The following is a 16543-nucleotide window of genomic DNA, read 5'->3' as shown; positions in this document are numbered from 1 at the left end:
TCCTGACCATACATCAGAATAAAATATGATTGCGCAAGTTCACTCAATAAAAACGTCTCCGTGGATCCGTCACTTTAAAAATTCACCTAACCTACTCTGCGTATCCTCCTTTGTGTTCTGTTCATATAAATCCTTTTAATCCCAGTATAATAATTACCGTAAACAACTGACAAAAGCTTTGGTCGACTAAGACGGCATCGACCGCTTAATCGACAGAGCAACAAACGCTTCCAGCAATAGTTTCCTCGAGATTAGAGACATTCGAAATATGTTTAGAAGGACATTCAGCATTAGCAAGTTAAAAACCAAGAACCAAATACACAAATCCGACCTTCATCTCAGCCCCCACAAGGTTATACTAATAAGTGTCTAATTATGTGTGTATTGTACAAATGTAAACGTGTGTAGCCAGGCAGTCGCTGTGCCAGCAGTGGCCTCAGACATGGCAGAGGGAGCGGGCACTGAGGCCTGTCCCACTGCCAGTCTGTCACAGTCTGCCCACAGCCAGAACAGGCCAACCACAAAGAGACAGCAGCCAAGCAGAAGTAAAGACTCTGTGACCAGGGCAGGTGGGCACCACACGTGTGACCAGGACACAGGGCTGTCTAGTGCATAAACATTTAGTGAACTTGGAGCAGTCAATATAAAATGACTCTGGGTGTCCTATTTGTACAAGGTTGGTAAAGTACACTCATAGAAACTGTATCTGCAGGACCCATGTCAGGACAATTATACAATCATTGTGATTTATTGGGGTGATAAATTGAACCAAATGTAAGAAAATTGTATTTGAATGATCTGAAAAACCAACTCTGACATTATAAGTACCATAAAATATCCTAATCTTAAGCAAGTTTTGATCAATTACATGCATTATATTATTATGTGTGTCTTCCTCCCTAACCAGTATTTGTATACACCAAATCTATAATAACCCAACAATATAATTATCATCTGAGGCGATAGAGAGGGGCACAAATCACAACTGAATCCAAATCACAATTAGAGTTGGCGTAATTGCCAAATTAGCAAAACCCAGATTTATTTAGATGACAGAAAATCCTCTGCAAAGAATAAAATATCCCGTCTTTTTATAGAACAATGTTGTTGTACTTGTAGTTGGGATTCTTTTAGTTTAATTAGTTCATATTTCAGTCTTACTACTTACTACTACTTTACATACATAATTAGCCAATATAATCGCAACCGCAACAGTTATTTCCTCCCCCCAGCGCTAACATAGACTACTAAAAAGCCAATGGGTAAATTGATACGAAATGATGGTTAGATACAATACATTTCTGTATCCGCTTGCAGTGTATAAAGTAGAAGCAGACATGGAGCACTTGTGAGATGCTGGTTGTAAACACAATGAAGCGAGTTTTTTGCGACTCTGTGATTACACTCTCTCCGAGCTCAAAATCATTTCAAGTAAACAATATCATTTTTCACTTCAAAGCGCACTTTTGGCTCAATCAAGCTTCAACATCCACTTCTTACACAACATTGGCCCGAGCGCAGGGCTGAACCGTGTCTTCCTGATGCTAGTAAAGCTTTAATTGACTCCAAATGATTCATCTAAACACTTTTTCACTGCAAAGCGTGCCATGACCCATTCCTGACAGTGAGCAACAACAGGGGAATTCCTCCAGAACAGCAGCGCGGACCTTATCGAGAGTCAAATATGTAAACAATCTCTGAGTGTAAAATTGCCAAGACCCTGGAGCCCGTGTGACATAAATACTTCAACAACAAAAAATGTTGTCTAGAAATTTGTGATATCCCATCTTCCTGTGTCTGCTCCCCGCCCCCTCGCCGCGCTTATCACTTCCTCTCGGTTTCCTGACATCTGCCTAATATGTCTGGGCTGCACTTGTTTTGGACCGAGTTTGTTCACAGTGTCGAGCGGCTGAAATTACAGGTGCGAGAAGAAAAGATGTTGAGACATGGTGAGTGTAAGCGGGAGGGAGGAAAAAGTCGCCACAAAGAGAATGTGTGCGCTGATTAATGGTTTGGAGGTGGTCTGGTTTCACATTCTCTTTACAAGTGAGGACAAGCATCACCAGAGCATTCTTCAATATTTACAGCCGCTATTAGCTGGTGAACACTAACAGGACACGCTAATACACATCGCAACTAGAGGCATTCAAATCTGACTTGGAATTGATACCAAAATAACTAGATATATACGTTTTCTATCGATTATCACCAACAAAAATATGCCTTAACTTAGAATTTTCTATCTATTTTAAATCAAGATGGTGGTAAAGGCGTTTAGCAACCTTCCATCTACTACAACTACTACAGATTAGCCTCGCATGTATCTTGCATGCTGATATTTTAATGTATCTTCCACAAAAATGCACATGGCTCTTCCAACAATATCGCCGTTATAAATTATTACTATTATTATTGAGAAATCTGGATCAAAATTGACTCAACACGTCTGAAAAGTGCATCAAAAATGAACATCACTGAGTAGTCTTGGTAACACAAAAACAAACCGACATGACTACCTCCTTAGAGAAGGTAATGATTGCTTTTGTCTCCATGCAGCCGCTACACTGGAGCAGCAGCAGCCCCGGTCTGGTTGCTCAGGAAGCTCCTCTTGATGACAAAGGAAAACTTGGGCTGAGACATCTAGACAAACAAGATAATTATCACGCGCAGACACACACACACACGCCAAGATTATGATTTAAATTATGATGAGGGAGAGGCCCTTGCATGTGGTCAGCTGGTCCTTTTTGACTCTGGGAGGGAGGGGGAGAGGGACTATAAGCTGTTGAAAAATGTTGTTTACACGATTCACTTGTGTGAGTTTAAACTGTCATCTATTTAAGTGTTTTTGCAATGGGAGTCACTTGTAAGACATACTTTTAAAGCTTGAATTGAATATAAATGAGTCAAAGAAACCTTTACTACAAGAACCTGTTGTAGTAAAGGTTGGAATCACTTGTAAGACGTACTTTTAAGCTTGAATTGAATATACATGAGTCAAAGAAACCTTTACTACAAGAACCTGTTGTAGTAAAGGTTGGAATCACTTGTAAGACATACTTTTAAGCTTGAATTGAATATACATGAGTCAAAGAAACCTTTACTACAAGAACCTGTTGTAGTAAAGGTTGGAATCACTTGTAAGACATACTTTTAAGCTTGAATTGAATATACATGAGTCAAAGAAACCTTTACTACAAGAACCTGTTGTAGTAAAGGTTGGAATCACTTGTAAGACGTACTTTTAAGCTTGAATTGAATATACATGAGTCAAAGAAACCTTTACTACAAGAACCTGTTGTAGTAAAGGTTAGAGTCACTTGTAAGACATACTTTTAAGCTGGAATTGAATATACATGAGTCAAAGAAACCTTTACTACAAGAACCTGTTGGAAATATTCAGTAATGTTGAAATATGTTAGAAGCCACCTCCAAACAAAGCTGTAAAGTAATTTTCTGTACAGCCAGTTTTGCAAATTGTTGCCTATGAAGCCAGACTTACCCAACATGCATTGGGGCCAGAGAGTTCACACCACATCCTATTTTGAACCCGCCGCTCAGGAGAGAGACACCATTTTTTGACACCTTGTAATACAAATATGGAAGCTGACCTAGCACACTAGCAGTTCTTTTCATTTACAACTGTCAATCAATGGCAAACACATTCATAGTTTTGCCATTTCCAACCTCGGGTAGGTGTATTGCATTTACTGTCAGTCCTATTCACACCTTCTCACTTTCACTGCCAATGACAATTTTTAGCTCTAAAATAACACTGCCACATGCCTTCCACACCGTATTATTGTAGAAGTCAACATATTTCCTCAAAATAAAAGGCTCAAATCTTTTACCTTTATAAAATAAGCTGAGACTAGAGGAATGTTGTGGTTGACTAAAAGGGCAAAGCTATGGTACACTTTGTATGTTTATGTTCTGCACTGACCCTTTTACTTCTGCTACTGAATACGAGGCTCTCTTTAAATGTATGGAAAGTCTGCCAAACTCCTGTTTACAGAATGTATCAAATCTATTTTGAATCTGTCTTTTGATTGCTCTTTAGAGTCCTTTTCTAAAGCATACCATAAATACACCATAAAAAGATAAAAGATATACAACATGTACTAATATAATAACGTAAAGACTTTGTGTTATTGGCTCCTGCTGATGAGACGGTGTCGATCCTTTATGTCCTTTAGTCCCCATTCGCAGTTTAGATCCGATTTAGCCTTGTTTAGATTTGGTGATATTTGGAAAGACAAATATTGTCTTAGGGGGGTGTATTGTGTGAAAGGTTTGAAAAAGATGACCTTAAAATGTAATGGAATCAAAATGTAGATTTAGATTCCACTGTAATATTTTACTGTACAAATTGCCATACAATTGGTGTCACTACTTTAAAATACTATGTAGTTTCCATTTAAGAACCAAACTGTCATAAGCCAGCTCAGGGTAGTCTGAAAGTGTTGACTTGACAAACTGGCGTGTTGCCCCGGTTTTGGGTGGGTCATTAGAAGGTTACCTGCAGCTTCCTGGCACTGGCTGCGGTTGATGTAGGCGAAGTGGTGATGGCAGCTCTGAGACTCGCACACACAGCCCGACGTGGTCAGGTTACAGCCGGAGAACATGCAGGCAGGGTTTGAAGGGCCCACGTACTTGGTGTTCCTGTGCCGGTCCCTGTGCTCGTGTCTTCTGCCATCTGTGAACCAATGACACAAATGCAAATACGTAATACTAGAAGAGTGTCTGCATGGGGTCCAACAGCGTTTTTTATCCAACTGCATGTTTAGGGAGGTCCATCTAAAGAGCTTCAATGATTCATTTAAAAATATATTTTCTTTCTAACACCACATTTTTCCTTTATCTGGTTTTGGGACAGGAAATATTACAGCAGTACATTTGATCATAACACCACTGCTACTGAAATCTTATCTTATCTTTCTTAAAATCACTGATAGTTTTTTTTTTTCATTCCAGACTTAAACAGACTTTTTTACATATAGACAGTGATTTTCAACATATAAATAATAGTACTTTCTTTATGTTACCATCTGGTCTTACAAGTTGTGATAAAGCTCAAGATTATTCTACAACTATTCAGGAAAGAGCAGATTTTGTAATATTCATAGTGGTAATACTTGCTCAAATGAGTATCTAGTTTCAATACTAGATTTAATATTAATTAGTATCTGATTTTGGATATCTTTGACAACCTGTTATACATGACACATGTTGGCCCCTTCGTAGTAGTGTAACCAATATCAAGCATGAGTCAAAGTACAGTGCATGCAGTCCATCCATCTACATTGTCTAAGGTATCATCACTCTGAAATGTAAGTCTCATTGTATCACTCTTTGAAGCACATCTGTTGTGGATTAGCTCTTCTGAATGGACAGCATTATTCGCTTTGGAGTCAGAGCTGTCCGTGTGATTAGATGGGAGCCCACCTGACTGGCTGGCTTTCATGCAGCTCTCCTGATCTGAGAACGTGAAGGAGCCCAGGCAGGAGTGTCGGGCGTCACACACACACTGGCCCTTGACGCGGTCACAGCCGGTGATCAGCGGGCAGCGCTCATCCTCCAGGCCGGCCTCAGGGTGATCGGGGAGCACTGTGGGGGACACAAGAGAGCAGTTTTGAGTTAAGGGCCAACATCTGTGGGTGATATCATATTGCTATCATGTTGAATCCAATCATTTGGACTTCAAGCAGACATAGAAATATGGCAGAACTCATTTTGAAGAAGGAACTTAAATTTGGATGTTAAACTGAAGCACAATACCACTGTTAACAAGCTTGACAATGCATTCCATTTCTTACAAAGTGTCCTTTCTTCCATACTATAAAACATGTTTTTAACAACACCAGCCAGGCCAATCAAAATCAGATACTTGGAATCTGAAGATTATGTATTTGGGCCTAAAATCTCCTTCCATGGACACTATATAGGGAATACCTGTGAAGTGTACATCTGGTTGGAAAAAGGCCATCACAAAAAAATTAATGACACAAATGAACTGGACCAAAATTAGAATTGACACTCGAGAACAATATATTTGGACAAAATGTTAAAATAATCAACAAATTGAATAGACTTTGGACCAATGGGGTCACTATGCTGGACTACATGTTTTGAACTTTGTAAAACTGTGTGTATGCTCTCTTCTTTAAGATAAGCCTTTATTTGTCCCACATTGGGGAAATTCCTTTTATGTTGTTAAAAAAATCTAAATATATAAAAAAATAAATTGCAATGAATACCTACACATAAACAAACAAACAAGACAAAGCAGCAGTCACCAGTCCAAAGCCAAATTTACAGTGTTTGTGGGTTCCTCCCCTGTGCTCTGGTGCCTCACTACTTGTCTCATTGAGCCCATTAGTTTGCTTTTGTTCCGCAGTGTGGGGCCCTCCCAGGGTCTTCATCCCACTGGCTGCTGGAACGCCTCTCCTGTGCCAAAGACACCACTGGCACCAGACTCACCAATACAAGACTGAGTTATGGTCCCGGAAGTGGTGCATCAGCGGCTAAACCCAGCTTTAATCCAATCTCAACTTCTCAATGTTCAGGGCTTCTTTGTCTTACCATGAATACATTACTCTTTTATATACACATTAGATCTAAACCATTCGATTTAAACTAAGGATTGTGAGGAAGGGCATCAGTGATAAAACTATGCCAAATCATGATGTAAACTGGGGCAGAAGACATGCTGTGATTCTTCCCATTCCTTCAAGGGAAGGAATGGGAAGAATTCAAACTGTGTCAATATAAAATGACCAACTGAGTTCTTTCTTCAATATGTGACCAGATTAATGTGTTTCGAATTTATTTATTTCAAACATGTAAACTTCAACTGTAAAATTACCCAACTTTTCTCATATAAATAAGTACATTTGTTTTCCTCCCCATTAACTATATTGTAAAGTGAGAACTTGACCACGTGACCACTACACGATGTCTCCATCTAATTATAAAACATTTTACAGAAAGTCAAATTGAATGAAATCGTGAGAAAGGGTCATGTGAGTCACAATATGATGCTTTTGGATGTGAGCAGATGCTGGTCCATAAAGCTGCTCTAATGCTGTGCTAAAGGCCAAAATATCCATGCATATGAATTCTAACGATGTGCCAAAGCGTTTATAAGAATGTTAAATAACTTCTCTTGTCATGGTTTGAAAATCAGGTACCCCAGCTAATGTATTGTAAAGAATAGGAAAACTACTGACAGGGAACAATCTGGTATAGCCCAGTATAGCTCTGGTATTTCACCTAGATGGAACGATCTTCTTCCCCACAGAGGTGACAGTGCTCATTCACACACTATCATGTTCCTACAGGAGCCCCAGTTGGACACATCATACAATGGTTCTTTCAGGTTTTGGGCCACTTCTTCCACTTCTAATGATACACTTCCTTTCCATAAGCTTCAATGATATGGATATTTTCACCAAAAGGGTCACTCAGGTCTTAGTGAAAATCCAAACAAAATAATGACTTTCCACTCAAAATATAAACAGAGCTTTTGTGGTTGCTATGCTCTGAATATATATATACATGCAGTGGGCGATCATGCTAGTCATGTGTCTAGCTCGGGACTGCTGCAGGATGCCCAGCAGCATTCTCTCTACAGGCAGTGGCAGGGCTAACTGTAACACTACCTTTAACCTGAGCCAGTCTGCGCCGTTAATAGCTCTTCCAGACGCACAGTACTGCACAGAAGGCCTTTTCAATGAAGCGCACCCAAACCTACCCATGGTTTCCTTTCACTTTAAACTGATCTGATGTTTTTTCAATCCCAAAACTTCCATTCCAGCATCTATGGATGGTCTTTTCAATTAGGCTGGTGGGTGCAAGGATTGTCAAAAATAATCCATTTCCGAATACTCATTGATAATAGAACTTTTACACTTATTCGTGTTAGGTCCTGTTTTGAGCCCAGTTTAGTCCAGATGTAGACATGGTTTTGTCCTGTTCTAGTCCTGGTTTCGTCCTGCTTTATTCCAGGATTAGTTCAAATTTAGTTCAGGTGAAATCCCAGATTTGATGTGGTCTTTGTGAAAGTGTGAGCACACCTTTAGAATCGTCTGGATCTTTTACAAATAATATGACACCACATGTGTTTTTAGAATGACTGTGGTGTTGAAATCGGCATGTATCGAGCTTTTTCCTTAGTAATAAACGGGAGATTGGAATTTCAATAGTGTCTGTCTCTTTGTGGGGTGCCAAAGAAGACAAGATGGCAATAGTTTGAAACAGATGAAGATGTTCTTGTAACTAGACTCTATTTATTTAGCTTGACCCTGCTAGTCATGCCGGGTCTAGCCCAGTTATCAGTGATCTGCTCTGGCATGACTTCTTGCCAAGGGTGTATGGCTATGACCCAGGGGGATTCCTCTGGTCCTTGTGCTGTAGAGACTGTGCTTGTCTTGGCATCCAGCGCTAGGATGGGAAGGCTGACCTCTGGAGGCCCCCCCGGCTGATAGTGAGCTAAAAAGGAAGTCTTTGAAACGTTAGATAATCATAGAGGAAAACGGGAGAAGGCATGCAACGGAGAGGAGTCTGTGGACATAAGGTACCGCGGTAAGACAGACGTTCTGGAGTGGTGGTATTATAAGTGTTTCTGGAAGCTCGGGGAGGCTGGCGTGGGTGGACCGACACAGGGGCACGACAAGGACAGGAAAACAAAGCATTTATCTGGCTAAGACCAAGAGCTTCCACCTGACTTACAAGTTGAACACTAGAGATACACTATGATGGAGTGGGAGACCAGAACTGACCTCTCCAATGCTGATACAGACTGAGATACGCACAGTGATATATGATGATATTATTACCCCATGCATGTTTGTTTTTATGCATTACAGCAGGTCCTAAAGCCTAGTAAATCCACACTGAAAGCCTCTGTATAAGATTGACTGTTTGGTCACCACTTGCTCCTCTGCATCTCAAGCCAATCTCAGACCGAGCCGTGCAATCGTTTACGTTACACATCATGGGAATGCGCCCATCGGTCATCCATGAACAAAATCAAATCTTTCACACTTCAGATTAACAGCGTTCTGTGCTTCATTCATCGGATCGGAAGAGGTGTGTTTGTTTGTTTTAATATGTATGGACAAAGTGTTTCTCAGATTGGCTAATTTGCTTGTAAATCACGCCAATTTGAACTCTGGGAGATCAGAGCAGACCCAGACTAGTACTACACATCTTTGCTTATAGAAAAAGAGTGTAGTCCGACAAAGGTCTCTCTTCTGTTTCATGGATCTAGTATCATAACTCCGGTATTGATTACAATAAGTACAGGTAAAATTATGTATTCAGCCCAACACTGAGTTAAATGTTTAAACTTATGTTGCACAGGCATAATCATGTATTTTTCTTTGTAAATTTTTGTTTTCATAAATGCTGCTTGTTGTCTAATTTCATTTTCAGACCAATCTCAAACAGCCTTGTGATGGTTGTGTTCATTGGCTGACATGTGTTCTGCTAATTTTAGGTGGTCAGTTGGTGAGTAATATTCTAATAAATAGGTGCAATGTCAAGTCGACCAGAATATAGTTTACAAGTGAAAAGACAGTCCAGACATTCAGTCTTCAGCAAAGTCGTGTTCTTAAGAGCTTGTACTTGACTTATGACTTGGACATTGGGGCGAGTGGTGAAGATGTTCGTTATTTTTCTGATCATAAACTTTCAACACCTTCAAAAATGAAATATCGAGATGCGTCCACTTTTTCATTTTAGAATAGAAACTTTTCAACTGTGCCTGGATTAATGTTGAGTGATGCAATAATTCTGGCAGTAACTCTCTCCTTATGATTTCATGTCCAGCCAACTGTTGATCAGACGCCAACATACCATCACTACAACTCCTTCCTCGTGGATTTCAGTTCCCAGAGCCTTACTTCCAAGTATTAATTAAGCTATTATTACACTGAACAATTCACTTGCAATCTTGCGCTGTCATTCCAAATCTCTGCATGCATTACTTAAGCAAATTATAAGTTATGCTCACTAACTAGTAGTGACAGAATTGGCAAGAAACCCGTGAATGAACACTTTTCACACAATTCGTCCAACTTCAGCAATCCCCCAGATTAGCCTATTGAATAACATTCCCATCCTTTCCCACATAAGCGCCCCAAATGCCTGCATAAGTGATGTTCCAATGTGTTTTACGATCACATCAACAACTGCACCGCTGCCAGATCGCATCATATGCAACATGTCACTTGCGATATGTGGCCGCTTCGCACTTCAAGGGTCCAGGCCACCCAGAGAAGCCAAACGGAAATATTTATCCCCCTCTCTTGATTGCGAATATAATCACTTGAAGCTTGAGGAGGGAAATCTGGGATCAGCCCGCAGCAGACCGACTACCACACAGGCCACTGAAAACACAGGGAGGTGTTGACTTACCCCCACCTAAAGGTCCTCTGGGATGTGGAGGCGGCGTGCATCTGATTTAAGGGTTAACAGTGCACGCGGAGGGCCCCCAGAGCCACAGGGCCAGAGGCATGACTCAATCAGACCGGCCATTAGCTCTGTGTCTGCTGTGAGGCTGTTCATTTGCAGGGTAATTAGTATCAGTGGACACGCATCCCACATATGTATGGTCCATAGATTGCAAAGCGATTGTTATTTGACAGTTTACTCCTCTTTAAACATTTTTGACAATAATATGATTAGAACTATCCATTGATGATCAATTTCTGTGAGAGGAAAAGATGTTGGGATAGAATTATTCAATAGGCAATTAGTCATACTCAAAATTTAGTTAATTATATGCTTGTTTTTCTTTATTTTTTTTCATCCCCTGTCAGTAAAATATGTTGTTTGGGTTCAGACTTTGGAAGAAGAAACTTGGCTATATTTTATATGAAATGGCACTGTTTAAAAATCGGTTGTTTATGAACATTAAATCAATACTAAAATACATATTTTATCATTTCGCCCTGCTCTATTCTTATGTGTATATATTTGACGATATAAATTCAATGCACCACAGACAATGTGTTTTTATCCATATATTGCATGGACTCACTCCCTTGGGACAGAGCCCACAGGCAGACCTCCTGGATCCTGGACTCCACTTACTCTTGGCTCCAGCCCTGTCAGTCCCCCTCAATCATCCCGACAAACTGCAGGTGATTCGACTGTGGGGTCCCCCCTCTGCTTATTTGTTCCTCTGGGAACACTGCTGCTGCTGCTGCTGCTGCTACCGACTCCACACTTAAGCAACTCGACACTCGGGTCTTTGAAGATTGGAAAGTTAGTCAAATTGTGCGTAAAATGAGCATATTCACCTCACAGGAAAAGAACAGTGTAGCAGTGTGTCTTTAGCGAGACTCAGGAGTGAAACAAAGTATTACATATCAGAAAAGCAAGCGCTGTGAAACATTGTCATTGATTGGGCAATGCTAAATTACATCCTCATTTTCGGTTTGACTGTGGTGTGTGTCTGTGCCAAGCTCCTGCTATTGTCATGGCCCAAGGAGAAGACTGAATAAAGCTTTGAGGAGGAGAGAGAGAGGCTGTATATGACTGCTCCGCTGGCAGCCAAGAGCCCTCAGAGCCGCACACTGCCAGGGACAAGGTAAACACTCCCATAGCCAGAGCAATAACTGACAACTGAATGGTTATGTTCATGTACCACTTCAGACCGAGGAGCGGCTGCCATACAGTGGAGAGACACTGCTTTATGAAGTGAACTCACCTCTGTGATCCCTGTTTAAAATATGATGTGGGTGGAACGGTTTACATGGACTGAAAGGACCTGTTGTCACCAATTACAACCACAGGCACCACAATTCAGTCAATCCATCTGCCGAGCTCTTCGCATGTGATGTTGAAGTTAGATTTTCCAATGATTGATTAACTTCCTAACAAAATACACAATTTGGAACCTTCTTTTCCTAAACTCATTGGGATTAGATGCTATAACAACTTAATAGGCTAAGCAGGGATATATTAATAACAATGTATTTCTCAATATATTTAGATAATATTGTGTCAAACCAACAGAAATGTGATAAAACATGCCTTAATTGACGTTTAATAGTCAGACAAACGTGAAGCTCTGTAACAAGTGCATAAATATCTCCTTATTTGAAAGTTTACAACATAACATTTGTCATTTTAATCAGCTCTTTTTGTATCATTTTTGCAATAAACAGTATGTGGATAATCAAATGTAGCATATTTTCAAAACAATTTTCACGATATTGTCTAAATGTCGTTATATTACAGTTATATCACAGCTTTAATACCGACATTGTAACTTTTACGCACAGCTGTATTATTCTTAAACATTCACGATGTGTCGCTCACCTTTACAAACTCCAGTCCCGGGAATGACCGCGGCTCCGGTCCCGTTCACCGCGGCGCACGTCAGCCCCAGCCCGCAGTAGCCCACGCTCCAGTCCTGTCCCCCGCAGGGCTCCCACTCCAGCCGCGTGCACAGGTCACAGCATCCGCAGGGGTCCCGAGCCACCGCGCGACCGCCGCCGTCACAGCCCCGCGCGGCGGCGGCGCCTCGGAGCGGACACGCGCGCAGGTCACACGGCGTGCACTCGTGGGCGGCGGCGGAGGACAGCGCGCGGACCACGAGCAGCAGCGGCGGCAGCAGCAGCAGCAGCGCGGCGCACTGGCTCAACATGTTCCCGACACAAAAACCCGCGTGGTCCGGATTCAAAACAGAAGCGGCATGAACGCTCAGCGGCGGCGGCGACTCGCTCCAAACTTTCCTGCGGTAAAGTTTAATGGACGTGAGTGAACGGGAAGTGAACGGCAAACTCCCGGCAGGTCCGCGCGGCTCATGTGGCGGCTCCTTCACGCGTCCTCGCAGTGCGTCCGCTTGACAGCTGCAAACGAGAGCGCACTCTGAGGGCCAAATTGACAAGCGGCACATAGAAATTGGCCCGGCGACCCTCCCCTTGATTGACACGCGCGTCAGCCAGTCACAAGCCGCGCGCGAGGGGGGCGGACTTCCACATGTTTGTCCCCCGCTAAGAACGCACGCCGGCTTGCGCAATGATGCAACTTTCAATGTGTTCAGTGCAAGTTTTATGATTGGCTTTTATTTCGCAACTTCACTGAATGTTTTTTACGTGCAATTTTAAAGCCCAACTCCTGCTTTTAAGTTCCCCCTAAACTGAATTGCTGTTCTAAATGAGTCTTCCACAGAGTATAAACTGTAGTTATTGCACAGATGGCACTGTTACAATGAAAATACAAATAGACTAAATGTTGTTGAGGAAGAAATGCTCAATTTTATGTATCCACTTAACCTTTTACGCTATAAAAATCTGCAAATAATGTATATTTAAATAAGCATATATCCAATGCTGTTATTATGGTTCTATAATGAAACTATACACTTGGAAATGACACAAAATAGGCAGTGCTGTTGCTCAATAACCCCAAAACAACTCTATTGTGACCTTTTATTCTGTTTTTGTGAAGCACTTTGTGACTTCTGTCTGTGAAAGGTGCTATACAAATAAAATGTACTTACTTACTTACTTTGTGGACAATATCAAGTGTTTTTCCACAAGCTAAAAGTGGCTTAACAATGTTCTGCCTTACTCAGTCTGTATTCATTGTGGTTTACTATTGTAGCCACAGCTGTCCTGGAAAAGACTGATGGAAGCGAGTCTGCCAATCTGCGCCGCACTGACCCTCACCATTCACTCACACCTGACATTCACACACAGGTGAGATGGGTGAAGTGTCTTGCCTCAGGACACAAGAGCAGGTTGCATTAGAACCACTGGAATTCCCAACCCAGCTTTTCTTCCAAGATCGGATGAGATTGACAAAGTGTATGACCACACACAGCTAAAGAATCACAAACAGAACGGCTCAGGTAACTTTATTTATACCCATAGGTACATTTGGTTTGCAGACAGACATAAGGCCATAAATTAAAAACTATTAGAATGTTCCTTCTGGTTTTATTGTCATTGTCGGTGAACAAAATTCCCAAACTAGTCACTTGCTTCGACAATGAAGAAGAATAAAAGTAAACAGTGAAAGGATAAAATAAGTGAAAGGATAAAAAGTAAGTTAAATACAATATATTTACGTACAGCAGATCAGAACAATAGTGCAAAATTAGCAGCACAAATAGGGGAAGTATTATTGATTTACATTAATTATTATAGTTACAGGTGTTAAAAAGTGTTCATGAGTCCAATGGCAGAGGGAAAGAAACCCTATTCTCAGTTAACACTAAATCTGAAGAGGAACTGTGATAATGCTGACTATAAGTAATAGTTTCCCCAAATGTCTGTTGTTTATAACGTGTCAGCAGAATATTCAAACATAAGGACAACTTTTCTCAACCTAAAAACGGGGGGGAAAAGACACTTTAACCCGATATAACGGGTATACCAGTGTGTAGAAATTGGATTTGTAATTTCCCTCCCACCATTATGCACATGTCAGGAGAAATAAATCCCTCCAAAACTCCTCAAAGTAAGGCTGTGACCCCAAAATGAAAAAGATGACAGAAGCATCAAACAAACACATTCACACAGAAGCTGGTTGACACAAATGCCCATGTCAACCGTACAAAATAGCAATTATTCCCTGACCCTTTCCCCCCTGACTCTGTTGTCATCATCATAAAGTCTGTCAGAAGCCCCTCGTCACACCGCTCACACTCGTACATCACTCCCGTGCGCGTGTTTACCTCTGTAGGTGTCTGCTTGTGTGTGCAGGTGGCCTCCGCAGGTCAGTGCTCGTGCTGTGTTTGCGGAGCCGTGTTGTTGTGTTGCTTCTGGGGCAGATGGATGGTGCGTGTGGGTGGGCAGCAGGGGGCACAGCTGGAGAACAACTGTGAAAGTGCCACTGAGGCTGAACTACACAAATGTATCGCACCGTTACCATTATCGCAGGGTTGGAAATATAAATAACTTTTCATAGTTATACTTTATTTATATATATATCAGTCGTAAGGGTCGAGTAACGGCTGCTCAATGGGTCGTGTCAATTCTATGTTTTATTACAAGTTTCCAGTTGCATCATCTGGAGTAGGGCTGCAAGATATATCGCTATCAAGATCAGCATATCGCAAAGACGGCAATCACTTCCTTTGTCCTTTGCCAAAAACAAAATGCATAAAAGCTGCAAACCATGTAGTTTAGACCTCTACAGACATGTTCCGAAATGCATGGGATCCTTGTATATTATTTTATCAGTTCATATTTTAGTCTTCTTTCAAACGTTGATGCTCCTGGATGTGTTTTGTACAGAATCCAACGATTAAAACATTGTCATTGTGTTCTTAACAGGGCATTAGGTTCTGAGTCGTTGTAAAATGTGTAATAGTTGACTTATTTCTATTTTTAGATTAAGGATTCAACTGCAAAAAGGAGAAAACACAAAGTGAATTAGCTGAACATGTGGTAGTGATGTGAGTTTAATCTGCCTTTTTACATATAAATACATCATTTGCTCGCACTTTTCTATAGTTTTTTTGCATGAAGTTCTTAGGCAAAACACTTCACACATGAAAGAAGGGCGTCCGGCATTCAATTTATTCGCCTCGTCAGTCCTGAAAGATCACGGGGCGAAAGGTCAGGCTATAGACGTACAAAACAAACTTAATTAAGTCAAAGCTAAAAAGCAGAGGGGACCGAGCTTTCTCTAGATCTGCTGAGACACTAGATTCATTTAAATCTTTATTAAAAACCTACCTTTTCTCTCCGGCATTTTAACACGAACTGAGCTGAGCCTTTTTTTTTCTGTATTTTGAACCATTGTATCTGCACTTCGGCCTTTAAAAGTTGTAAATGTGCTTTATAATCAACCAAAAGACGAGTTAAATGTTTGGATTTCCCTCTCTCCCATCCGTTGTGGTGGATGAAGCACCTCTTCATTTGCGACCTCTGCCTGGACCTCTGCCTGGACCTCTGCCTGGACCTCAGCCTGGACCTCTGCCTGGACCTCAGCCTGGACCTCTGCCTGGACCTCAGCCTGGACCTCTGCCTGGACCTCAGCCTGGACTTCTGCCTGGACCTCTGCCTGGACCTCAGCCTGGACCTCTGCCTGGACCTCAGCCTGGACTTCTGCCTGGACCTCTGCCTGGACCTCAGCCTGGACCTCTGCCTGGACCTCAGCCTGGACTTCTGCCTGGACCTCTGCCTGGACCTCAGCCTGGACTTCTGCCTGGACCTCTGCCTGGACCTCAGCCTGGACCTCTGCCTGGACCGGGCCTCTCCGACACAAGCGCGTCCAGGAAAGCAGGAAAGGAGCGGGTGTGGGTTTGCATAATGAGGCCCGGGTCAGACAGCTCTGCCCTTGTCCCGACTGCTGCGTCTCCCATCGGCCCCTCCACACGAGCACGATGACCCACTGACCGATGAGCGGACCCACACCGGGATCAGACTAGGGCCCCAGAGAGAGCCCCGCGCCAACCTCACTCACAACCAGGGATTTGAGCAGGATTTCAAACAGAGAAGACCGAGAAGTTTTTCAACGTTGTCCAAGTCAAATACTGAGTCATGAATGCTCAAACATCTGGTTACATAACACATCT

The 16543-nt window shown here is 41.9% G+C and overlaps 1 protein-coding gene across 1 annotated transcript in view; it reads right to left on the bottom strand.

The window, feature by feature from the left end:
* Positions 1-12673, bottom strand: part of crim1 (cysteine rich transmembrane BMP regulator 1 (chordin-like)) — a 39621-nt gene extending 26948 nt beyond the window's left edge. Inside the window, exons 1-3 of the mRNA XM_072457950.1 lie at positions 12331-12673; positions 5446-5607; positions 4520-4696 (exon numbers count right to left, since the gene is read on the bottom strand). Of these exons, the coding sequence (XP_072314051.1) occupies positions 4520-4696; positions 5446-5607; positions 12331-12658 (667 nt within the window). The 5' untranslated portion in view covers positions 12659-12673. The remainder of the gene's footprint in view (positions 1-4519; positions 4697-5445; positions 5608-12330) is intronic.
* Between the last annotated feature and the right edge of the window lie 3870 nt (positions 12674-16543).

The sequence above is a fragment of the Eucyclogobius newberryi genome, unplaced genomic scaffold, assembly GCF_026437365.1.
Source record: "Eucyclogobius newberryi isolate DKJ021-1_F unplaced genomic scaffold, fEucNew1.0.hap1 SCAF_21, whole genome shotgun sequence".
NCBI classification, from domain to species: Eukaryota; Metazoa; Chordata; class Actinopteri; order Gobiiformes; family Gobiidae; genus Eucyclogobius; species Eucyclogobius newberryi.
The sequence above is the reverse complement of the archived record's forward strand: the minus strand, read 5'-3'. Positions and strand labels throughout refer to the sequence as shown.